General features: G+C 37.6%; 1 protein-coding gene across 2 annotated transcripts in view; it reads right to left on the bottom strand.

Moving 5' to 3' along the window:
• The window catches only part of disc1 (DISC1 scaffold protein), a 50,626-nt gene that overhangs the window by 12,696 nt on the left and 11,009 nt on the right, over positions 1 to 26,921 (bottom strand). For both annotated transcript variants that reach the window (XR_006372611.1, XM_044136932.1), the window contains exons 7-10: positions 23,952 to 24,006; positions 20,419 to 20,521; positions 20,054 to 20,242; positions 6,733 to 6,793 (exon numbers count right to left, since the gene is read on the bottom strand). Coding sequence is in view for 1 of the 2 variants with exons in the window: in XM_044136932.1 (XP_043992867.1) it covers positions 6,733 to 6,793; positions 20,054 to 20,242; positions 20,419 to 20,521; positions 23,952 to 24,006 (408 nt within the window). In the remaining variant the exon portion in view is untranslated. The remainder of the gene's footprint in view (positions 1 to 6,732; positions 6,794 to 20,053; positions 20,243 to 20,418; positions 20,522 to 23,951; positions 24,007 to 26,921) is intronic.

Genomic DNA, 26,921 nt, shown 5'->3' with positions numbered 1-26,921 from the left:
AAAGCACCGACAAAAGAGTGACAGGAGGAGAGGGAGTCGTTTGGGTTTGGGAGACGCTGACAGAAACGTAACGAGAGCGAACGTGCTCCTGACAGGTTGCCCTTTAGCTTCAAAGGGAGGCGGCATGGAGGGAAAAAGGAGCGTGGATGTCTTCATCTTTCTGAACATGAAAGAGAACAGGAAGATTTTTGCTCTCTGAGTGTTACGATATCTCGCTCTGACCTGTAGAAAACCCACCTGGAGATGCAAAACTAATTATTTTCAGTCCATTTAATGCTTCACTGGTGGCTATGAGTGGTTTAAAATGTAATTCTTATCCTTGTTTGGCATCTTTTTGTTTAGCGTAGTATAAAAATCTTCTATACTTTTTCATTTTTGCTTCAAGTCAAACAGCCTCTCTACAGTTTCAGATGAGAAGTATCTTCCTGACCTTTTCAGTACTTTTATGTATTCACCTTCCTCTTTTAGTGACCTTTAGATAACAAATTATTACCTGCTGGCTTCGGTCCCAGCAGGTGACATTTTATGACTTGTATCCATTGATCTTCATAGAAACACATTCTAGCTTTAACATATCACACCAAAAAAAAAAAAAAAAACATACCAAGACGCTGAACATGTACAACGATGTATTTGACTCAGTCTTTGTTCAAACATTGAATATTTATGGACATATTTACCGTTTCTGGTCCAAATCAATTTCTGCTTTAAGAGAACAATTTCAAGCCCAGAAGTCCCAAACCAAGTTTATTTGTGGTTACTAGAGTTTCTAAAAGTGATAAATGCGCTTCAGTTTTGGATTACAATGAACCGTGGGCCAAAAGTAAAAAAAAACCTATTTATTTAACCAAACAAAACATATTAATCTGTTTTTAGAAATTACTTTTATTTATAAATTTTTTTTTTTTTACTTTCCTTTTAGATAAAGCTTACAATTTTACTGACTTAGGTTCTCATAAATATAATTGTAATTATCCAAATTGATGCACATATCCCTGACGGATTGCTGGGTTTCAGACATGGGACCCGGATGACGTGTGGAATTCAGATGGGGGTCCGGAAGTGAATTACTCCGGTTCAAATCAACAAAATGGATCGTAGCGAGAATGATGATGCGCTAAATGGGCTGGCAGATGAGGTATCTCAAAGAAATATGCGTATATTTAGATTATGCTCAACATTGTCTGTGAGGATTTGAGTTTTTCTGTGTTTATTTAGGTTTCTGTGCTCTGTGGAGTCTCTGTGTTGTCCCAGCTACCCCTTGATTACTTACACCTGTTCCTTGTTTCCCCTGATTGTCTCCCTGTGTATTTAAACCCATCTGTGTTCCTTGTTCTTTGTCGGGTCCTTGTTGTGTCGTGTCTTGGTGTGTCTACCGTCAAGTCTCCTGCCAGTTATTTGATTGTTACCAGTTACTACCAGTTTTGAGCCTTATCCTTCCGCTCATTCTGTGCTGCCTGGACTTTTGGATATTTCTGTACTATCTTCATTAAATCATAATTTTTCTCCATAACCTGGGTCCTACGCTTCCATCCTCACCCTTCTTCAAGCTCAATTCATGACATTGTCTTGGTAAAAAAGACTTTACTTATAATCTTAAGACATCAAGGTGAGCGAACAAACTAACTACTTGATGCTGCAGACCTCAGATGTCAAAAGCCTGGAGGATACAATTATTTTGCTTCAGGTTGGGTCAACCATTTAGGATAACAAGAAGCTTTAAATGACTTGACTTGTTTCTGCCGGGTGAGTAGTGATTTGTGCAACAATTACAATGCTAATGCTAACAACAAGCTAACCATTGTTATTTTTATATGCTTGGATCTACATGTAAATCATTTATTTAGCTTGTATAAACCCAAATTCATGTTGGAGCTGTATGTTCATGTTGAGTCATTCTGCATTCCTACAACGTAGGTCAACCATTCGCCGCGCTCTACAGAAAGATGTATCTTATAAATGATCTTTCTAAGTAACTGTCCAATAAAATATCTGAAAATACAACTTAAACAAAGCGATCCTTACTTATTAGAAAGTGGGCGCTACAAACTCTGGCATTGTTAGTTTCCGCACCTCATCTTTTTTCAGAGCATTTTTTAAAATTAACTCCCTTGTGACCAATTAAAAATAATGTTTGTCTTTCTCTCTATTAGAACAGTTGGAACAGACTTCAGGCATTTTGAAACGGGATCAACAGAAGTAAACGGGGTGCATTTACTTCCTGACCCACATCTGCATTGCATGGCGTTGGTACTACGCTATCTGCAACCCAGCAATAAAGTTGATTCTTACTGAATCACCACAAACTTCCTGATTTTGATGTAACACAATGTTACGTCTGTCTTTTCAGCAAAGATCTTCTCAGGGGGTTACATGTCAGGAATAAATTTAATCTCAGGAATGAATCAGAAACTAAACTCAAACTGACATTTTCATCATCCTAAAGGAAGAAGGATCTTTTGAAGAGTTCAAAATGATGAACCCCATGTACACAAAAAAAAAGAAGAAAAACCCATCCTCTTAGTCACAATATGCTTAAATTAAAATATTGTCTTTTTTACCTACAGTGTAAAACTCTTTTTTTTTCTCTCTTTCATCTGTCAACAAACTAAAACACAAAACGCACTCAGATAATATTGTTTAATCTCTCTCTACTCAGTGATGAGAGTCTCAGCGCCCAAAATTGAATGCCACTTGTTTTGCAGCCCATCTCCCGCCTGAAAAGGCTGCCAACCTCTGTTCCCTGCCAACGCACGCCTCTCAGCTGTTTTCTAACCTTCATTTGGCAAAGAGACAATAGAGAGATTGTTCGTCCCCACCTCCCTGCCCTCACCAATTTTCTACTCAACACTCGTGTTTCTGAGTTCCTCTAATAGTGGGGATGCACCCAGTGAGCCATTTTTTTTTCTATTCCTTTGTTTCTTTTGAAGATGAGAGGCACACGCATGCTCGCTTACGTGCGTTTTCCTAAATCATTATCAACTGAAGGTTCATGTGTTTCTGGGAAACGTAAATCTGCCAGAAAATCTTCTCAGAGACTCGCTCTGGAGAGCCAGCATCAAAGCTCACATAAACCCATAAGTGCCTAAGCATCCTTGTTGTGATGGCGTCCCGGTGCCCGTCATTATGAACTTCCCACTCAGGGGGTTAATTGGTGGCAGCCGCTCGGTCTTCCATCTGACAGTGGCAGGGTGTGGGCGTGCTGCGCCGCTGACGGCCCAGTCAGGGGAAGGAGAAACACCCAGCTGTCCTGAGGGACCGCAGACTGACAGGACTGCTCTTTCTCATTGAGGACGTACGTCTGAGCTCAGAGAGCCGCCGAGGGAGCGCTATAAATATACCGAGGGCTAACTGCTGAGCAAAGAGGCTCTGGTTTTGTCCTGCTTGTGCAAGCAGGTTTGGTTGGAGCGGGAAAAAAGGTGCATTAAAGAATCGCACAAAGTTTGTGCTCAGCTTTTGCTTTTGGGTGGAAAACAATGTAAAGCAAACACAATTCCCCCTGAGAATTAAAAACTAAACAGGTGATGGAAGATCTTTATCTACAGCCACTGCACTGAACCCCATTGAAAACCCCCAAAATACTGATTTGTGACTCAAAACATTAGTATTGTTGTTTCTAAATGTTTTATTTTTAGGCCTGAATGCACTGCGTCTTTTTTGTCATTTTCTCTAAATAAATACAAAATTTTTGCTTGGAATTTTGGAGCCATGTTGTCAGTAATTCATAGAATAAAAGAACAATATTCATTTTATTCAAACATACACTTATATAGAGTGCAATCAGAGAAACTGATCTCATCTTTTTTTCCAGAGCTGTATATCCAAACTAGAACTGAATCAGATTAATTATGATTTATCGATTATAGAACTAATCAGAAACTAATTTAGTAATCGATTAATTGTTAACTGGAAAATACAGATTCAAAAACACACAGGTTTTGTTTTTTTTACAGTCAGTGTACCAATGTTCTGACTTCTACTCCCAAAATAATGCACAATGTCGCTAAACTGAAATGACTTAAATGAAACTGTTTTCCAAATGCTTCCATAATAACCATCCAGCTGCTGGAAAAATCAGACATGAGCAAATCTGACAAACTGCAGTCGGTATTCAGACTTTAGAAATGGATGTTAATGTTTCTTCTTGTAATTTCCAACACAACCAGCTGTGAAAAACGTGTTGATAACACTGTGAAATAAGAGAGGGTCTAAAAAGGTAGGAGTGACAGACGGGAAAAGAACAACGGCGGCCACGTTTATTAGCATTACAATGGAATGATGTGTAAAAAGACTTGAAATTTACATTTATCTCTTTTTCTGTCAATATATTGTTACACTGAAATCCAACTATTAACCGGAATCGTTTAAGAATACAGGTACTCCAACAATTACCTGAAAATGTAACCAAAGATTTTTTTATTCATGTTTTCTTTTTGAAGTTAGAAGTAGATTATTTATCTACAGGTGACAAAGTTGAACTAGGACATTTATTTATTATGCCATAAGCCACAGAGAGGATTATGTTGTTTTCCAAAAAACTAGGTGGAAAGGGTAAGAAATAAAGCACCGCCTACAACATAATGTGAAGTACAGTGAAGGAGCTGTGATGCTGAGGGCCTTTATTTAGTGTGAATTTATGCTACTAAAGTAAAGAATTAACATATTTTAAGGTAATTTACACATTTTAGATTTGGTTCTTCTTGGAGATTTTGTACAAGAGAATATTTAGAGTTAATTTCAATAATACTGACAAATTCAAGTGGCATTTATGAACAGCAAAAACTGAAGAAAAGAGTTTTACAGTCTTATAACCCTTCCAGACCAAATGGATCGGCGATGGTTCAGCCAAATTCGCAGTACCGTAATTCCTCAACACTTTGCGAAATCTGAAAAATTACAACAGTTTTATTTTTGTTTTTCTTACATCATTGAGATGTTTCAAAACAAAAATCTTTCTCAGGCACTAACAAGTGGATAAGACTCACTATGTTCGGTAAGAACACGTCCATTCAAGGTTTCCTAAATTTATGTTGTGATTTTGCTCATTTTTCCTTTTTTTTTTTTTGCTTACATGCAAACTGCATATCTGCAACCTTTGCGAGGAGAACATGCCTGAGCATTTTAATGACTTCCACACCCAGCTGGTTTGCATCTATCATACATGACAAATAGCAGCCGAGTCTCTGCAGAGGAAGGAGCGTGAAAAAGTGGGGCAAACACAAGAAGCACTTACTAATGAAGCATCTACATAATGCTTTAAACAACTCCGAGGTGAAGCTAATTTGAATTAAATTAATTTTTGTCTGGTGACACACTTAGCAGCTTCTGCACTGCTCTGTTATTCTTCTCTAGTCTTCAGTATGGAGGAGATAATAGTTTTTATTTTTTCAGAGTTATCCATCGCCATAGCGACCAGACACTAATCTACCTCTTCACCACTGTCTAGAATATTTAAAGTGACTAATAGGTGATCTTCGCATCTGTGTGTGGTGTATTTAACCAAGAATAACATGTTTCTGCATAACAGAGCCTTTTGAAAACTTAAAACATTTCTGATTAGATTCAATCAGACTGCAAGAAAGCAAGAGAGAGCAAGACTTCTACTCTAGGTCAATCATTTTGAGAAACTGAACTCATTTGTGAGTGTGATGAAGGAGGATTATTAAGTCCTTTAACTCATTGCTGTGACTTAAAAATATATATTTGGTCCATTCACCATCAGTGAATTCACATATTAAGTCAAAACAACAGCAACACTCATTAGTTTACTGCAAAAGCACAAAACATTACCAAATGTTCTCAAAAATGGTGAGAAACATTCGGTGGTAACTCCCACCTGCAGGTGGCACTATTTACACCATTTCCTCAGTCTTACTTGAGTCCTGCAGCTTGAAAAGATGTTCAATATTATTTAATTCTAAGAAGTTTTTATCGAAGCTACTTATTGATATTTTAACAGTATTTTTAATGGGTTTTATCAACACATACTCACATAACTGGCTCTTAAAAACATTCGGGATCTAAAAATTTGTTTTTATTTTGGGCCGTGTTTTAGATGGTTTGAGATTCAGCGTTAATAATATTATTTGTACTTTTACTGCAAAATAAGGGTAGGAACACAACAAGCTATGCTGACAGAAAGTGACTCATTTCTGTCTGGCACAAACTCCTCCAGAGGTGACTCTGTCTGTTAAAGGATGCACACAGGAAGCCACGAAATGCCAAGAAGAAAAATAGGATATTTGATTAAAAATTGGTTCCAGTTTGGTCCGGTTTGGAAATTAACTCAGGTCCTTTTCTATCAATTTGGTACAAATTGTTCTGCAACAGCTGAAGCAGTTTTAGTTTGGTGCAAAACATAAAGTTTCTGTTGAATTTATTGACTCTATGTCAAATTTGCTACCTGTGTGAGCAAACACAACAGGAGGATCCACTTTGGAAGTTTCTTTGGAGGAGAAGTATGTGAGGGAAGATGGAAATTAAGGTAAAGACATAAAATACATTAGAGGGTGAGAAGATGAAGACAAAGTGCAGGTGAGAGACGGAGTGAAATGTGAGAAAGCGGCTCTGGGAAACAACAAGGTGTGACTGCACGGAGCTGTCTGTGAGGTGATGCATTGAGGAGACGGCGATCTGGTTAGAGGACGGCTGAGGTGAGAGGAAACTCCTCGGAGGGCTCTGCTCTGTTTATGTCTTCCACTTGAGGAACACGGAGAAAAAGAGCAGCCGTACCTCTGCAGCCTGTCCTCCAGCAGCTCCACATATTTGGTGGCGTTCTCTTTCAACCGGCTTTCTGCGTGGAGACAAAGGCACAAAAAGGAAAACGCATATTGTCACTTTCATTTGCCAGCTTTTATTGGCAGAGATGTGGTATCCTAGCAACAAATCATGGCGCTAATACTATTAAAACCCACTTGTCATTAGTTGTGTTATATGGGCCTTTTCAGGAAAGGTAGTCATCATCGCACTTGGCAACATCATTGTGCAGAGAAACTGCCACAGTACAAAGAACCAGCTGGTTCTCCTCTCGCTATGCTAGCACACATCTGAGAAGGGAATCAAATTTGAGGCAGCCTGAGGAAGACTCAGGATTTCATCATGGTGCCACTCCTTTAAACCTGCCAGATTTTCTGCAGGGCACAAGACGGATAGATGGATGGGTAGCTTATGCTGCCGCTTCCTGTGCCCTCCTGCCAGCGGAGAGCCGAGCCCGAGGAGGCAGGCGAAGGACACAAAACGGCGTTCAGTTTGGAGACGAGGGCAATCTGAGCACCGTTAATTAGCTCATGTTTGAAACATGAGAATATGCCCCACGCAGCAGGAGACCCTTGAACACAATAGGATGCACTTTAATCAAATTGCTCCACATATATGTAGTTAAGTACAAAAAGAAAAAAGAAGATCATAGCCAAACCAATTTAGTGATGTCGTCAGGGTAAAAAGACAGAAAATCTCCCTCAAAATGATGGATTCTAACTTAAATTAGACATATTTAGGGTTATTAGGGTTAACAATTTTTCTTAGACACTTTTCCATTAAATTTTTAGCTTTGTATAATAAGTTAAAGAGTGGAATTATTTTGTCTTAGCAAAACAAATCTGTTTTTGCTAAGATTCTGTGCAAAAATACAGAATCTTAGTCCTACTGTCATTAAAAAAAATCTAAATCAAAGTGGCAGTCAGAAGTAACAGTTACTAATATTTACCTATACATTTTCCCATTTTATGCTGGTTTATCTTTCTAAACCCTGACACCAAGTTGTTATCTTCAATACACACCTTATTGCTTTCTGTCCCCATGTGTGTATCTATTGAAAATTACCTCTTTGTACTTTCTTTTGAATTGAGTTAAACTATTGCTTTGTTTTAAATCTTCATGTAACTTATTCCATAACTTTACACCTTTAATTGAAATACAGAAGCTTTTTCTTGTTGTTCTAAAATAGCGGATCTTGAAGTTTGAGTGACCCCTTAAGTTATACCCCCCTTCTCTTTCAGAAAAACTGTGCTCAGGTAACAACTTTTTAGATACCTTGAACATAAATTGAGCCATTTTAAATTCTACAAGCTCGTCAAATTTGAGAATTCTGGATATTATGAAGAGCGGGTTTGTATGCTCATAATAACCAACATTATGGATGATTCTAATGGCTCTCGTTTCTGTAGGGGCCGGTTATCGGATGTAAAGAGCTCTTGTAATTAACTCCCCACACTTCACAGCAATATGATAGATATGGTAAAATCAGAGAGTTATATAGAATATGAAGTGATTTAGCATTCAATACATGTCTAGCTCTAGCCAATATGGATATACTTCTACTGAGTTTACTCTGTAAATGTTGAATATGAGGTTTCCAACTGATTTTGTCATCTATTATTAAACCGAGGAACTTATTAGCAAAAACCCTTTCTAGAGTTACATCCTCTATTTGAACTTGGATTTCAGTATTTTTATAACAGTTCCCAAAGACCATGAATTTCGTCTTGTCCAAATTTAGGGATAATTTGTTATGGTCAAACCATATCTTTAACTTACTAATCTCTGAAGTGACTGTTGAGAGAAGATGCTCTAAATTGTCTCCTGAGGCTAGAATATTTGTGTCATCAGCGAATAAGATAAATTTTAATACATTGGACACTTTACTGATATCATTTATATAAAGATTAAATAAAACTGGTCCCAATACTGATCCTTGTGGTACTCCACAGACAGTCTCCTGCCAATCAGATTCCACATCTCCCAATTTCACAAATTGTTTCCTCTTTAAATAACTCCTCATCCAGTCAGAAACTACTCCCCTAATTCCATAGCGTTCTAATTTTTAAGTAGGATTTCATGATTTATTGTATCAAAAGCTTTCTTTAAATCTATAAATATCCCTACTGCCAGTTTCTTACTATCTGTTGCGTTGGTTATTTCTTCTATTAAGTCAATTCTGACCAGCGATGTTGACGGTTTGCTCTGAATCCATATTGACTGCTGATAAGTAGCGAATGTTTTTCTATGAATTGTTCCAGTCTTTTCTTAAAGAGTTTTTCCAGGATTTTAGAAAATTGTGGGAGAAGAGAAACAGGCCTGTAGTTAGTGAAGAGGTGTTTGTTGCCAGTTTTATACATTGGTTTGACCTTCGCTATTTTCATTTTGTTGGGAAATGATCCTGTTTGAAATGATAAATTGCAAATATAAGTTAGTGGTTTAGAGATTCCTTTAATTACTATTTTAATAGTTTTCATGTCCAGATCATCACAGTCAGTGGAAGTCTTATTTTTACAGTTATTCACAATGTTTATGATTTCTTCTTCTAGTACAGGCTTGAGATATAAGGAGCTGGGATTATTCTCAATTAGATATTGCTGAGTTGCAGTTTTTGTAGTCGGTATTTTTTCTGCTAATTGAGGTCCTATATTAACAAAAAATCTATTGAATTTATTGACGACACTTTTCAAATCAGTAATATTCTGTTCATTATCTATAAAATAGTCTGGATATTTGTTATTGTTAGCTTTTCTAATAACTCTATTTAAAATATTCCATGTTTCCTTAATGTTGTTTTTATTCCTATCCAGTAATTTATGATAAAAACAACCAATCACTAAAAACTTCACAACTCATTTAGTTTTTCCACGCTCTGCTTGAGGTTTGAGCACTGAAAGAAATTAACCTAATAAATCTGTGAATGGTTTAATGCTTCATGCTTGTAAAATAATCAATTTTCTCCAAGAACAAATAAATATTCTGTTAAAAGACACTGTACTCTTGCAGTTTCAGCAATGTCTTGTCCAACTTAGCTTTGTATTCACTTCCTTTATGTCTGATATAGAATAAATGCATTTGCTTTTTCTAGAAAACCCTTTAAACATTTTACAGGAAAACTTTGAGAAGGTATTCTCACAGACAAAAAGAAGAAAGCACTTAATTTTAAGTCTAAATGGATATGAATGTTTAATCCCACTCATCTTTCTCATACTGAGCAGAATCCGCACCAAAAACGTCACCTAATTGGACGCTCTGAGTCACAGAGAGGTTTGAGTTATAATTGTATCATTGTCTTGATGATGGTTATTAGACAGCTTCAGCTCAAGGATGTGTCAGGATCTGGGCCAGGCTCAGCAGGGAGAAAAGGAAATGTCTTGGAGAAAGTGGCTGTGACACACACTTCCACACACCCACTAACACAGATTACTGAAATAACTCAGAGCTGGAGACAGTAGGGCTATTTACGAGGAGGCGTAAGTAAAGAAGCAAATCTCTCCCTAAAGTTGGTCATCTAAAGTAACTAAATCAGATTAACAGAGTGAGGCCTGTGAAGGCTTTAGGGTGTGTGCAGGTGATCCAGACAGCTCACTTGCCACCCATCACCTAATTGCAGCGTTGCAGAGATCCTGTCCCACCTGACAGAGTCTCTCTTGTCAGATTCCATTCATGCCAACCCTGTTAAGCAGCCTGCAATGGGATAGCTGCTGAATAATGCATGCAGACATGAAGCCTGACGCTGGATGGCACAGAGCATGCACATGCAAAATGACAAAGCAGGCTCTTCATGAGGTAAAACTCGATTCAGAAAATTATTTATAACCAGATACATGTCAAATGAGTCACAGATCCAACTGTTTACTTAAAGACTATTTACTAAAACATTGTTAGGACAGATTTATGGTCTACATGAAACATTTCTATTGTATTTTTTGCACAAAACCATTCTTAGATAATGAGATTTCAGCCAGTTTTGCCCATTTGGAGTTCCCCCAATTAGACATTTACACTCGCAGATGAAAATGGGTGCAAACAAATACACAATTATGCAGTCATACGTCTTTGAAAAGTATTCTTGTTGCACAACCAACAAGAATGCAGCAAGGGGTTTCTGAACAGTAAGTGAATAACAAAACACGCATGCCACTGTGCAGCGCATACATCGGTAAAACCTACTGATCAAAAGTGCTGGAGTTCTACTGGGGTTGCTAGGTAACGGCTGGGGTTCCTAGGTAACGCTTCAGCGGCCATTGAATGAGGAAGGTTTTTGAAATGGCTCATTTTCCAGTCAAGTAAGTAAAATTGTATTTCTATAGCACCTTTCACAGATATAAAGATCACAAAGTGCTTCACAGGGCAATTCAAACAAAAATTGTATGTATATATATACATATAAATCCAGTCTGAATAAAAATGTCTTTAGTTGTTTCTTCTTTCTAAAAGAAATCTCAAAGACATCATGGTTGTAGCTGAAGCTAAAAGATGAATATATTTAGGAACCTGGCTGTGCATGGCCTTCAAAGTTAAAATCAAAATTTTAAATTTAATCTTCACAGGAACCCAGTGCAGGGCAGAGAGAACAGGAGTTTTCTATGGGCGCTTATTTACTTTTTGCCAGAAAACGGCTTTGTATTTTCTTTTTTTAAGCATTTGGGCTGTTTCTGGTAGCAGCATTTGTCCCTGGCCAAATGGAAGTAGAAAAACATGCAAAATGGAAATTTTGCATAATAACTTCTTTCAAAAATCCTTCCCCATGTTTACACTTGGTGCATGACCTTGTCTCCATGGCAACCAGTTGGGTTAGAGCCGTTATTTGGGGAAAAACTAGTCTCCCCTAGTAGAGCCCTCCCCTAACCCCCCCTCTGCGCGCACCGGGCGATATTACCACTTTCTGTACGTCTGCGGGAGGCTGCCGTCGTTGGCAGGCCATGCGGATAAAATCAGCACTAAAGAAGGAGGTACTCGGCTACTCTGTGACACGCACAGCGGTGTGTTTCTGGTGCTGAAGGAACTCCACAAAGCCACTCAGAGAGAGAGAACGGATGCATTGGAAATTCATGAGCTCTGGTTGCCGTCGTCCCCAGTGATCCCAGCAGGAGTCAGACATCGTTGATTGCTGCCAAGGGCCCCGGCCAAACTGGGTAGAGGTCGTTCGTTCAGAACACAAACAGAACCAGGATGCTTCTGAGAGATCAGGAGAATGAGCTGCACTCATGTTGCTAAAGATGAACAGAGCCCTAACTGAGTCAAACTTCTCTGCTCTTTGTCATGAAGCACAAACTTACCCATTCTTTTGGTTTCAAATCAGTAGGAATGGATGGAGACCATCCACAGTTTTTAAGTTGAATTTGGGTCTGGACTTTAACTAGACCACTGTAACACATTTATCTATTTATCAGGTTGTATTTTCAAAAGATGTTGACCTGCAGGAAACTAAATCTCTACATTAGTCACAAAGTACACTGTAAAACATTTGAGCCACATTTAGTTTCCTACTGTCTTCTGTTCTTTAAGTCAAATAAATTAAGCAAATTTTAGATTTTAAACATACATGTGTGAAAGTTTGTGAAAGATAAACTTACAGAAGTGGATTTTGTCAAACCTCCAAGAGTTGAATAAACCAGAGTTTAGGTTGGCACTAAAAAAAATTGAAAGAAGAAAAAAACAGGAGTCGAAACTGTTCCCCAGAATGCTTAGCAGTGGGTTTCCATATCCTGAGATGGATCTGACTCTTGTGTTTTATTAAGGCAGATGTTTATTTTAATTTCCTGTTCACATTAAATGTTTTAGAGCAGAATTCATTGGGATGTTTAATAAAATTTATTATCAGGTCAGAATGTTTGTGCTTGTTATTTTAAATAAGAATTTAAATCTAAAGTAAAAAATAATTTTTACTTTAATCGTGTGAGTAAGATAACAGAGAAATGTGTCCTCTTCAACTAGGTGAGGACAATTTTTTTATAATTTTTTAGTTTAAATTGCAGCATTAAGTTAAAACTCACAACTTAAGATTAATTACCTTAAAAAACAATGTCTAGAGAACTTGTTTCTTGTTGTTAAATCAGCTTCATGTACTTTAATTTCTGAGTTAAAACCAAAACAGTTTTTTGTTGCATTTGCAAGGCAGCAGGTGGACTTTCGCTTTCAAGTTAAACCACTTTCAAATGTTTTGCAGTGTAATAATTTCGCTTCCATACATTTTATTTGGAACGTTTTGATGCTGCTGACGTTGGACGTTTTCTCCCATACATCACATTTTTTACATTAATCTGACCTCTTCCACATGTTTGCTGTGTCTTGGACTTTTCTGCCTCTTCACAGTTTTGCACTACCGTAATTCGGTCAATCACATAAAAAAAAATCTAATAAAATGCATCAAGATGAAACAGTAAATGTGTATGAATGCTTGTGCAAAGTATTGTGAGTCAACCTGCTATCATCAGCATATAAATCTGTAATATAAGCATCTAGACATCTTTTTTTGATTTAAATTTAATTATGCTTTACATTTTTCACTGCTTTGTAGGAACACAGGCAACAGTAGTCTTCATTTTTTGACATAAATTAAATTGCCAAACTAGTACAGGTGATATGTCTGCATAACAATGTAGGAGAGCATATGTAAGGCTTCATAAATGAGTGGAGTTGTGATTAATGCATTTCAGCTCGGATCAGGATGTTTGGGAGCAGAAGCACCGCGGGTTGCACTAACGCTCAGTCAGCACATGCAGACATGTTGAATGATTGTATACGAACGTCACAGCAGGATAGCTGAAAGGGGAAACAACCTGCAGGCGGATATCTGACAGACAATCGATAAACTGTGATGTTCCAGCGCTGGTGTGCACAAATGTGCAACACTGTGTCCAAAAATAGTTCAATTCTTCGGCTTTGGGTGTAATCTTAAAACACTCTCCCTGCTATTGTCTGTCCTGTTCCACCTCTGTTAGCAGAGTGAAATCAAAAATCGACTGCTGCAGGCTGCCAAGATGTTTTTCTCGAGTCTGGGAATGGAAACTCTCCCCCAAATATGTAGTGAGAAATACTGAAAACTCTCCACCTGCTCACAATCCTGCCCCATTAATCTCACATCTTATTATTTCTCTGGCTTCCTTCTGGAAATCCAAGCTAACACACTCTCTCAAAATAAAGTTTTTTTTTCTGAATTTGATGCAGTCACTCTCCCCTGGAAAATTTCTGTCTACACAGAACCAGGAGTTTATTTATACTTTAACAGATAAAAGTCTATTTTCTATTATTATTTATTTACATTTAAATGCAACTGATAAAAAACATATATTAAAATAAGTATAAATACATGTATCCATTCTCAGTAATGTATTAAATGCCTTATTTAATTAAGAAGAGCTATCACATGTTCCTCCATGTACTCTCCAGAAGCACCCTGAAAAAGGAAGAGGTCATGAATAAATCACGTACGTCCTCGCCTTCTCTAGTGCCACAGAAGCATGTGGGGAATTGCATTTGTTAAATAACATGGACTGACAGCATTGTGATGTGCACTTCAGCTGCTTAAGCTGAGTTTGTCCTGGATAGGTTGCACAATCCTGCACCAGCAGAGTCACACTGTGTCAAAATGGACTTTAAACAGCTACTATACCGCCACTTTATGACATAAAAACCACATAAAAAGTGTTTGTATCTTACTTTAATTACTAACCAACCTCTTCCTAAGACAGAGCTGCAGAATTCACAGCTTTAGTTTCTCAACAAAGGTCTCATTTTCTTTCAGTAATTTATCTTTACAACTAGTGAAGTAAACTCTTACATGCACTTAATTAACTGAGTTTATACATTTCAATGGGAGCAAAGTTGAGTGGTAACTAGTTATATTTACTCAATTGCATTTACTTGAGTAACTTTTACTGGAGTAAAATTTCTGGATTGTCTACTTTACTGAATGAAAAACAAATATTTTTTAACTAAAAATTCCCCAGATAGACACACACCTGCAGTTTTTACTCGAATTTGTTAAGAAAAACTGATTTGGAAAAACTTTTTTTTGCCTGATTTTGTTAGTTTTTGTTCCTTATATGAATTATATGAACTTTCGTCCGTGAAATACCAAAATTTCCACTTAACTTTATATTTTAGTCCATCTGATTACGCAATTTTTAAATATTAAATGATTGACAATTTGATCGGTTACTCATTACTTGAATAGAGTCTTTACAAATAACTTCTTGGCTGGCTACATTTTACTTTTTACTCTCGTAAAAACATGTTCAATTCAAGTTAAAGTTCAAAAATACTTTATTGATCCCAAAGAGAAATTTAATATTTGAAGTATCATTACTATATCTTGAGTACCAGATATAAAAAGGGCAACTATTTCTGCTCTGATCAGGGACTCACTTTATGTCACATATCGTTTAATCTCCACCCAAAATGGTCTAATTTCATTAAATTTATTTTTAAAAAAAGAAAGAGTGTCTCCTCTTATACATTTTGTCAAAAGCTTTTACAAAGAAAAATGTCAAAAGTGTGGGATACCTCTGGTGACTCTTGACTCCACTAATCTGGCTTTTATGGAAGAGCTGAAAGATGAAAACCGTTGCTAGAAAACCTGTGAAGATTTTCTAGAAGACAAGGCAGCAATCTACTGTAGAAGTTAAACTTTATGCAAAAATCTGTGTGGTGAAAAACTAAAGCTGACCTTAAAGTATTCTGTGTTTTCCAGCCACTTTACAGCAGAATAAAGTAAATATATTACCTACAGGTATGTGTATCAAATTTTACTGCATAATTTAATGCCTCCTTCTCTTTAAGGGCTGCAAAAGAACAGCTTAGATTAAAAAGAAAATTGAGTTAGAATGGCCTAGTCAAACTCCAACTGTGAATCCAATTGAATATTTGTTGTAAGACGTTAAAATTTATGTTTTTTTAATCTAATCCGAGTGATAGAGAAAAGATTTAAGGCAAAAAGTAAATTTTTCCAAACAGAAAAGTGATGGTAAACAAATGTTTTGTTCTTGGTTATATATGTCGTACTGATTGCTTTTTATTCTTGTTTTTAAAAAACCTGTTTGAAATAAATAAATTAGATACAGTCCTGTACTAGTTTGTTATTCTATTACATAAAATTCCCTAAAATACATAAAGAAACACTCAAAGTATTAAACTGGAGGCCATTTAAGAAGCTTTTATAAGAACACTCCAAAATAAATAAAAAAGAAAGCACTCAAAGTTCAAAAACCCCCATTCTGAGGGTCATTTACTCATCTTTTTCAGCCTTTCAATTATTTCTTTGTAAATTTAGCGTCGCTAGCGCCCTCAGCGGGGAATCAAACCTCCAATTTGGTATTCATCAACACTCAACGCCAGTAGCAATTAGGGACCTTATGGCTCCCCGGCCAGCAGCTCCAACATGCCGAAGTGGCGAACAAACGCATGACGCCATTATCTGAACTATATGTTCCCCCAGAGCTTAGGTGAAGACAAAAAGCTTTTCCACAATGAAACGTATGGTTTTCTTGTCAGGGGAGATGACAAGAATCAACCACAAATGCTCCAGTTAGCAAAAGCTCAGCCATCTAGATTTTGACAGTAATTCCTAATCCCGTCCACATAAAGAACAGCAACGTGCCGTTTGCTATCAGTTACCAGTCAGGGTGTCCCAACCTGCTTATTACCAAACAGGATGACAATTTAATGAAGCCCTTTCCTTGGTGTCTGTAACACTTTGTGCCCGTAGCGCTCACACCCACTTAAGCATTTGATCAGAACACACACCCAGCCATTAACTCGCCGTTTTCTTTGTGATGCAACACCCACCTGACTGCTTCTCCTTTGTTTGGCCGCAGAATTATCATGTCACTGGTTTTCCCCAGCTTGTTTGTCTAAGATCTGCGCTGTAATGCACTGAAGCCGGGCAAGTCTTTGTTGCTCAACGTGGATCAGGGTTGTGAATGCAACCGGGACTAGTTGTTTCGGGCTCCAGAAATCACAGCGCGAGTCTGAATTTTATGCATGGGTGAAAGGAATTGACTAAATTAAGTGATAATAGTTGATTTGAATATCTTTGGAGCAGGAGTACACCATGAGGAAATGGATGCAATTCATCCTGAATGAAATCTTACAACAAAAGGGTGCCCCCTACTGACAGGAAAGGGTGCAGCCAGACAAAACAAAAGAACTAACCACACATTAATTTATGGAGATGTTAAACATTTATATTTGATGTGTGAATTTAATGTTTAGGTTTTCAGGAGAACCCAGATCTACAGCTGCTGTTCTCCGCTGTGCTGCTTCGTCTCTGTGTCTCAGAGAGAGCGAAGTTACCTTTTTTTTTTTTTTTTTTTTAGAAAATCTGTCTGACTGATGGACTACAGAGAGCAGCACTGCAGGTGGTGCCGTCAAAACCCATTTAAATCTCTGCCAGCGCCAGCGTGCCAAATCAATATCCCCAACCCTAAAAAGCAAGCCCCGTATTTATGCAGTGTTCAGGGCCTGTGATCTGGACGCAGACTGTCCGATCGCAGATGCATCATGTGTGCACTGAGGGACTCCAAGGTAATAGACTCAGCATCATCCCGCCGCCGCCGCCTCCTCCTCTTCCTCTGCCAGCTCCCAGGTTTGGAGAAAAGTCACTGATGTCCTCAGTGTGTGGCAGCATTTAAAGAGATTTTGACTCGCATTTGAATTTAGCTTTTGAAAGAGAAAGAAAGATTCTTTAAAAACCAAGTTTTCTTTTACCTGCAGGCAGTTAAAAAAAAAAAAAATAAAGATCTATGGTGGTTATTTTTAAACTTGCATGCATTTATTCATATTTATGCATTAAAATGGTTATAGAACATAACCAATAACAGCTCTAAAAACTGAGAATACAAACTACCTGCTCTGCATGAAGCAACAGAAATGTTTCTTTAATAAGTGTTGTCGTTAAAGAAAAGAAACACAAAGAAATATGAAAAAACTCAAGGACAAAAAGGCATTTATAAGGATGCACATGGAAATAGACTGAACTTAGCTTTTTTAGTCATATCAACCACTAACAACAATTTTATAAACCAAAATGCAGAGCAGTTATTCATAGTTTTCTTGGTTAAACTGTTGCATGTTTGTATAATTATTCCTTCTGCTGTCAGCTGGAAAGATTTGTGCATTTTTTTTTACGTTCGGTCAGTAGTTACGATGTGTAACCATGACAACAAGGTATTGTTTTGTTTTTACAACTTGGAGTAGCTGATTAGCATCTCAAAACCTTAAATAAAGGATCTCTGCCCCTAAATCCCAGAGGACTTAAAAAGTTAAGCTTTCTGGATGCCTAGCAGCACCAAAGAGCAGAGAGATCAGGGTCGGCTTTCTAGCCAAACGGTGCTCTGAAGAGGAGCGGCAAAAGCAAATGAGATGGATTAGCAGTGCTTACCAACAACTGATAATGTCAGTCGTGCCATATTAATGTGAAATGTTGCCTTCACTGACTGGACAGTCAAAAAACTGTGATAGTCAGAAGCGCCTTCAGATTTGTTGCAAGACTGACAGCTACCAAACATCCCCACTGAGGTATTTTGGTGCAAAAGTATTTGTGCATTGCAACTGTGAAGCTGAAGTACTTTTTTCAGTCTTTCATAAAAACAAAACAACAATTAAAACTCTTCAAATTGTGACAAACAAGTACACAAATGAGGTTCTTTGAGTCACCCGTTAAATAAAATCTTACAGTTTTGCCTGGAATGATCCAAAGGAAATGGCGCAAAACAAATCCACATGCCTGGAAAAAAACAACTTGTGAAGATTTCTTCATCACTCAGAGAAGCAAAACTCCTGATTCACCTTCACAAATTCTCTGAGTTACAAGACACAAAGAAATATCTTTGTGTCTTGAAAATACACAAAAAGCATTTGAAAATACTTTTGATAATAACTTCCTATATTTGAGCAAGACTGTTGGGAAATGTCTTCTAGCGACATTAGAAAGAACGAAATAGCCTTATAGTAATTTCTAAGATAATGTTTTTATGCACACAGAGTGAGAATTTAATTTTTTTATGCAAAAAAAAAAAAAAAAAGTTTTACAAAACCACTAAATCTTTTATGCTGTGAACTTTATGAAGTTGTTATGTAATGGTGTAACTGTAAGTCACTGGCAGGATTTATGCAAAACAAAGATTAGCCTTTTTCACATTGTAAATAGATACTGTATGTATAGAGACAGTCATGGAGCATTAATTATTTTTGTTTAATTGCTGTATTTCACATCTTTTTATATGAAGGAGTGAAAACACAAAACTAATTGTATTTTATATGGTGGAATAGAATGAAATACAGATTCACAGATTAAATTTTCTTAAAATATAGATGAATACGCAGCGAATAGGTTCAAATATTTAACATAATTCTTTTTTTAAAGAGACTGTTGCATTATTAAATTTTGATGATGCAATGTACATAAAGTTAAAAGAGCGAAACAAATCAAGTTTTAAAAGGAAACAGTTTCATTTGATTTAGATCTTATGCAGAAAGAATAAAATTATTTCTTTAATTTTGTATTTAGTAGGGGTGCACCGATTACCAATGTTTAAAAATCAGCTGATTCAGATTTTATTTGTCTGAAGTGTTTCCAAATATAGCAAAAGATTTACTGAAGTGGGGGTGAAGATTGTAAGATTGTTACCTGCGAACGTTGGAAAATGATCTGGTCTGTCGGTCAAACCTCTCTAGAAGAGGACAGTGGTTGATTTTAGACCTTATATGCAGATAAAATCGGTGGAGAAGATCGATTACACATTTAAGCATCAGCTGATCACCAATCTTTCAAGATTAAGGAAATCAGGACCAATTTATTGGTGCACCTCAAGTATTTGTGTGTCGTTTTTTGAGAAGTAACAAAGTAATAAACACTCATCAGCCAAAATGTGTCGCCAACGATACATTTTTACAAGCCAGCTTTGCGGTACCATAACTCTGCAATACTTTGCTCCATCTGAAAAATTTCAACAATTTCTGAAAGGCGAGACGTTGTGCTTTCCAGCGGATGTTGAGTTATTCTGGTAATTTCTTTCCCACTGTTGCAGGGAGCGTGTTTTACTTCAGTTTAATCTGATGAAATACCATTTTAACAGACAGTAAATTGTAAATAACTGTTAGATACAGAAAGTTCCAGTTGTTGTGGAGAAATGGGCAAATATATTTACTCCCAGGACATTTAAAGAAAATATGCAGGTGGAGATTTGAGACTTAGGCCTAGCAACAAATTGCTTTTGAAAATAAGTAGCAGGATTACTTGCTTGGGGAAGTAATTATTAATCAGTGTTTCCAGGTAACCGGCGGTGCTCACCATGCAGGGCCTCCCTGTGCTCCAGCTCCAGCCTGAGCTGCTGCCGCTGCTCCTTCATCCTGGCCAGCTCCTGGCTGCTGCCTGAGCTGAGGCTGTGCAGCCGCCTGGCCAGCGCCTCCAGTCGGTCCCGCTCCAGGTACACCGCCTTCATCTCCGCCTTCAGCTCCTTGGCACAGCCGAAGTCATTACCTGCACGGGCGCACGGCAGGAGGACATTACGCTTTCACCGCCCATTAATGAGCTTTTTCATCATTAATGGCGTAATTAAGTGCGGCTAATGGTAAGCCATTCAAGTAAATGGGGTAAATAAAGGATGTGTAATGTAGCAGGGATGTTTTTCGGGGTGGAGCTGAGTGGAAAGTTACCAGATATGGCCGCCAGTTTGGCTTCGTGCAGAGCCAAGAGCTGCGTTTCAGTCTCGCTGACTTTCCTCCTTAGGCTGCTGCCCAGCCTCTGACTCATGACCACCTGGGGATAAAACGGAGAAGATGATGGAAAGCAGAAAGTGGGGGGATGGTGCTAACTAGCAAAACCTTTGCGGGCACATGTATCCCACAGGACGCAATGCTCATTTCCTCCTCTGCCTCCATTCTGCGGCTGTATTTGCGTCCTTCTGTGCTCGCCCTGCTTGGAATATGCAGCTGTGAATCAACATTGAGCGTGTTACCTGTCTGTAACCTTTAGAAAGAACAAAACAGGGTGGGACAGCGGTGTGAGGAATCTCTATGAAAGATATCATTAGAAGGTCAGAGAGAAAACAAAAAAATAGAAAAAGAAGCTGAATGTCAGCGACTGATGGAGATGCAGCCGCTGATGATCCGCTGAGGATTCTGGCCTCCATCTGCTCTCAGTCAATACATCCGTTAAACCTCTGCTTTACTGTGACCAAAGCCGAATACGGTGCTCAGAAAAGCATTTAGGCCCTAAAGGATTTCCTCTGACAAATATTAGCTTAGAAAACTCAAAATGCCGTTATTAAGTTATGATTATGAAGAAGAAGTAATTGCCCTGGATGTGCCAACAAGTCACTGTGGAGAAACTTTGGTCCACTCTTCTTTGCAGAATTGTTTTAAAGTCACACTAGAAAGGTTTTGAGTGTAACCAGCTTGTTATTTTAGTAATATAGTTCTTGGCTTGCTGGTGAGCTTCAAATCACCTACAATACGTGTCAAACTCAAGGCCTGGGGGGCCAAACGTTTTACGGTTTCACCCTCTAGACCCCAGAGGAAGGCATAAATAGACTCCTCAAGATAATATTTGTGTGCTTAAATGTTATTTTAGGAATCAAATCAAAGCAGTTTTTTTACTCGTCAACTCAGATTACATCAGATTGTGTTGATTCCTTCAGTAGTTCTTGGTGCAGCGCCGCCACAGGCAACAGGGGGAACAGGTTTTTCAGTTAGTTTGAGTCATTGGACACAGTATAGTGTGAATGCGAACTACAGTTCTGAAAATGCAACAAATGTTGCAATTTTGATCCCCGATCGAACAGAGTCTTCCAAACTACTAGGTGTGAAAACACCCTAAAGAGCATTTTGATGCGAACAAGGTTTTCCTGAGTATGCGTACGCATAAAACTGATCTTTATCCGGCGGTCAATTACTCCTTAATACTGATGATAAAGTACCAGTTACACCAGCAGATTAATTCACTTATTACAAGACATGTTCCCTTGTTATAAGTGAAATAATCTGCCAGTGGAGCTAGTATTTCACATCAATTTTAAGGATTTACTCAAAACCAGCTCCAATATGTGTTTGAAAAGTTACTTTTTAGTTAGTTTGTCTTATTCCAAGTGTACTAAGAAACTAGACCAGAAATATTTGGCAATATTTGGTGTAGTACTGTATTATTGCCACAATGCACCTCCTTTCTTTTAAGGGACTATTTTTACACCTCGAACTGGATATTCCGACTCCTTTTCTTCCTGAATCTGACACAGTTTTCTGAGAGGATGTCGTCCTGATTGGTATTTCAAAGGCAGAACATCTCCTGGGAGTTTTCCTCGCACAGAAATCCGGCAAAACAGGCTTGAATAATTTAATTTCACACAATCTACACACTGGAAACAACTTTGGAGTGCCTTTCAAACTGTAATAATTCTAACACTTGTGATTTAATATCCAAAACATGCAGCTCTTTGCCAGTTTTTATTGCAAAAAAAAAAAAGTCAACGGAGAGAAGCCAGTGTTATTTTCATGCCTGCAATCGTTTTGTCACAGCTGGTGTGCCGTTGTCAGCATGATGGATATTTCATTTAAGAAGCAAACTTTCCATTTCCAACACAACAATGGTAACCAGGGTAGAAGCGTCTCTTTGTGAAGAGCTTCTAGGTTTCTTTGAAGTGCAGCTGGAGCATCAACCAGCGATTTGATGATGGGTTTCTGAAGGACAGCGTGACAGGAGAAAAATGCTTCACATAGAAAAGTCTGACACCTCTTCCTGTCGTGAAACCATTCAAAGTTATTGGTTTCTGCTTGCTTTAGTTTACCAAATAGTCACAGAGAAGCACCACTATTGACCCTTTTGCATGTGACGATGGTCGCTTCCTCCCCTCCAAACTTGAAAAAATAAAGAGTTAGGAGTGAAATAACCTTTTCTACATAATCACACTTGTTCTATGAACTGCTGGTATAAGTTTCATATCAACAAGACAATATTATCTTTCTGCATGGAGTTCCCACAGTCCAAAAACATGACTGTCAGGTTAATTGGTTTCTCTAAATTCTCCCTAGGTGTGAGTGTGTGTGTGTGCATGGTTGTTTGTCTTGTATGTCTTTGTGTTGCCCTGCGACAGACTGGCGACCTGTCCAGGGTGTACCCCGCCTCTCGCCCGGAACGCAGCTGGAGATAGGCATCAGCAACCCTCCCGACCCCATTTAGGGAAGAAGGGTGTAAGAAAATGGATGGATGGATGGATAGATAGGATATCCAAATATTGGCAGGCTAATAATTTGCTTTGCCAAAAAATGCATCCTCCTGCTAACTTGGAGAAATAAATTCTAATGTTCACTTTTTCCGCAAAATCATACTTATTCTACGAGCTACTGGCACAAGTTTGATATCAATAGGAGAATAGACAGGGGGTGCAGATAGTGGCAGGCTCAGAAATTAAAATGCATCTCCTCCTATATTAATAGACTGGACAGTTAGGGGTGATATCAAATTATCTACATAATAGGCCTCTGCTTTGTCAAGCGTTAAACTATTATGGTGTTAAAAGAAAAAGTGGAAAACTGCAAACCATTAGTGGAAAACATATTCATCTGACATTGACTAAAATGTTCGACTCATATGTCTCAATAAAGGTGTCAAAACTATATTTATTTCAATTCATCTGCGAAATAAAATCCACCATTTTAGGTTAAGAAACATAATAATGCTACAAATATCTATATAAGTTGCCTCCTCTGTTATATTTCAGTCTGTTTTTTCATCAATCTGCGAGAGTTTAGAGCAATGCACGTTCACGCGACAAGGCTTGCGTTTCTCGGCGCAACATTGTCCCTCACTTCCAATGTCCATCATGGCGCCTTGAAAGATTAAGTGACGTAGTTACAAAGATTCAATACCGACCAGATTATCAATGTTTCCTTTTTTCTCATTTTTATTTATTAGACTTTTAGTCCTGTTTTCCTTTAGGGAAACAGAGAATCAGGGGAGAATTTATTCAAAATGGCATATCCTGCTGCTCCTGACTCCAGCACAAAGCGGAGGAAATCACTGCCTTGTCAGATCAAAAAGAGTAGATTAAAAAAAAACAACTCTGACATCAGTACACATTGTGAGCACAGAGACATTGACAAGACATATGCCGTCTATTTTAACTCACAATTCATTAGGTTTTCATTCACATTCAGTCAATTCTGGTTAGCTCAAGGAAGGAAATTCAGCTTACCTTGGCTGTAGCTTCCTTCATGGAAAGATTCAGCGCCTGTTCCTGTTCCTGGAGTCTGCAAAAAATGTGCAGGGATACAAATAAATATTTTTCTTTTCAAATTAAATAAATCTAAACTGTGAAGCTTAGGAAATAGCTTATTGTTTACAATTTTGGACATCATTTTAGGTTGATTTAAATTGAGTTTATGATGCTAAAGATCTTAACAAGTCTTGAAAGAGACATCATGACAGTTCCTCCACTGTACTTCACAGTGGACAAAAGGCACTTTTATGCATTTTCATCCTTTCTTTTGACACCAGAAGCATCTTTAGTCTTGCTGTATAGTTCAATCATTAACTCTTCAAGCTAACGAACGTGGCTTTCGTCAGATTTAGGCCTGAACTCTGTATTGTCAAGACATCAGATGTGTCGAGCTGAAGCATGCCAAGACAGGAAAGATAAATGGACCATCAGAGTGTCAACGGTTCTGAGAAGAACGGGTTTGACAGAGATCACGGCCGCTGATATGATTTGTTCAAAAACAAAGAAGAGGTGCGTATTTTTTTACTTATATTTGATGTACGTTGCCAAAGCAAGTTGCTGGTTTGCTTTGGTTTCTCATTTATAATGGTGAAAGCCTGGAGGATGAACTTGAGTCCTTGTCCAGTCTGTTACAGTCCTAATTGTTTTTAATTTTTAAATTAAACTGGTAACTTTCTGCAGCAATCCCACAACTTATATAAATTGTCTTTCCCATTTTGAGGAGTGGCTAAGACAAATGGGTTTCTGTGTCATGTCATTTTTAATCCAGGAAATTTGCATGTCTGTTTATCAGCTTGATAACCGGAACTTAAAATTACCGGAAAAAGAAAAAAAACTTTAAGTGGTTTCATTAATTTGGTGGGAAAAAAAGTTCTACATTGGTGTTTTATTTCCAAACAAAAGTAATTTGACTAAATTTTGTGTTTTTGTGCATGACTGTGATTTTCACAGATCTTCACCACAGCTGCCTATAAGTGTGTTTTTGAATCGAGCGTTTACACAAATGTCGAATCTGAAGGGCAAAGGTCACATTGATTATACATCTTTAAACTTGCAAACAGGACAAATATGCAAGGTGACATTATATGGTGGCAGAGGTATAAATTAATTAGAAGATGAGGAAAATGGAGCATAAAATCCATTAAGCACAACACAGTCACCTTGAGGAAGTCCCAGCTTTCTCATATCACAAAAATCTGCTGTGCCCTTTGCATGAACATTCAAGCTGATGTTCCAAAAATGATCATCCGTTGGACAACAACTTTTTTATGAATACTCTATTCTGCCGGCATTAGAAATACCTCAACATGAAAAAGAAGAGCTCAGAGTTAGTCGCGTGGGAATCCAATCAGAAACCATGATTTCAATCAGATAAATGTGTTGCATTTGTGGTGGCGATGTGTCAGGTATCAAATTATTGCCCTGATGGTGGGTCACACCGGCAGAACGCGATAAGTACAATTTACATGTCTTTGTAACGAGTGTCAAGACAGAGGGGCTTTCCGCAGGGTTGCTTCGCAAGCTATTAACTTCTGAGGATGAGATGCAAAGTAATCATTAGCATCTGAGAAAAACCATTAAAATTCAAAGCAGGAGCAAGCAGGTGTGAGGGAAGAAGGTTGGCGGCACAGAGGATGCTTTGGATAAAAATAAATAAATAAATAAATAAAGTACTTGGTGCTGCTTAATGCATTCTCACTCAGCCTGAAAAATAAATTATTCTTCAGGTCTCACCCAACTGTTGCCTGTCTTTTATTTTTACTGTGCCTGCATCAAAACACAGATTTTTGTTGTTGTTGGGTTTTTTGTTTTCTAAATTTTAATAGAGAATATTATCAAATATTTCTTTCAGATTTGGTTTAATGCCAATGTGAGATTCTCAGAATAATCACAAATTTATCCTTTTGAAGGAAAAAAAAATTAACCTGACTATGATATTTATTTGGTTAGAGGGAAATAAAACAAATAAAATCTCCTCCAAATAAACTATTCTAGATGTGAGAAATCTTGTAAGACAACAAAGAAGAAAGTACAAGTGCAGCTTGTTTTGTCAGCGACATTCACAGCTCTCTGGTGTCCCCTAACGACAGACTGACAGTACTGCAGTTACCACCTGATTAGATCATATTATATTGAATCACTTGCATCACTCTTAGGTATATATATATTATAAACGTGATTTCTTATGGTTATATTATTAATATATAACACCTTAGATTGTGTAGCTTGTCAACAAATAAGAAATTTCCCCTTAGCGATCAAGAAGGTACTGTATATTCTATTCTATTTTATAATAATTGTTTAAGCTTAATGAAAAAAGCTAGAATCATTCATAAACTGTTCTGATGTGAATCTATATTTTTTTAATGCTGCATTAAGTTATTTAATTGCACATATGAATAATATTTTGTGTTACTGAACGCTACAGCATGATGCTGTCAACACCAGTCCTACAAACTTCCAGGAGAAAAACCTACTAACTGCAGGAAAAGACGAACATCGATAAATTGACATATTTGTGGTTGTAAATTTGAAAAGAAGGATTTTCTAGTCGCTGTATTTCGGCTTCGGCAATTCTGAAATACAACTTTCATTATTTTGTTAGGAACATTTGATTAAATGGTTGAAATAGCTTTTTGAAGCACAGATAATTACTGCATCCATCCATAGATGTGTTTATGTTAAATCAACACTTAGTTTTGGGACTCTGTGATTAGTAGTGTTACTAAAAGATGTTTCACCTTCTATTGGTACCAGAAACCAACAGAAATAAGTATGTATCATATGCATGTGTCTATTGCACCTGCAAAAGGTGCAACAATCTTCCCCCAGAGTGGAAAATCCTAAGCTTTCTAGAAAGACGGGCTGCAGCTAACAATTATTTATCAATTATTCTGTCGATATTTTTGACGATTCATTGATTAATAGGACAGAAATATTGGCACA

The sequence above is a fragment of the Gambusia affinis genome, linkage group LG13, assembly GCF_019740435.1.
Source record: "Gambusia affinis linkage group LG13, SWU_Gaff_1.0, whole genome shotgun sequence".
Classification (NCBI taxonomy): Eukaryota; Metazoa; Chordata; class Actinopteri; order Cyprinodontiformes; family Poeciliidae; genus Gambusia; species Gambusia affinis.
This window is presented reverse-complemented; position numbering and strand designations above follow the sequence as displayed.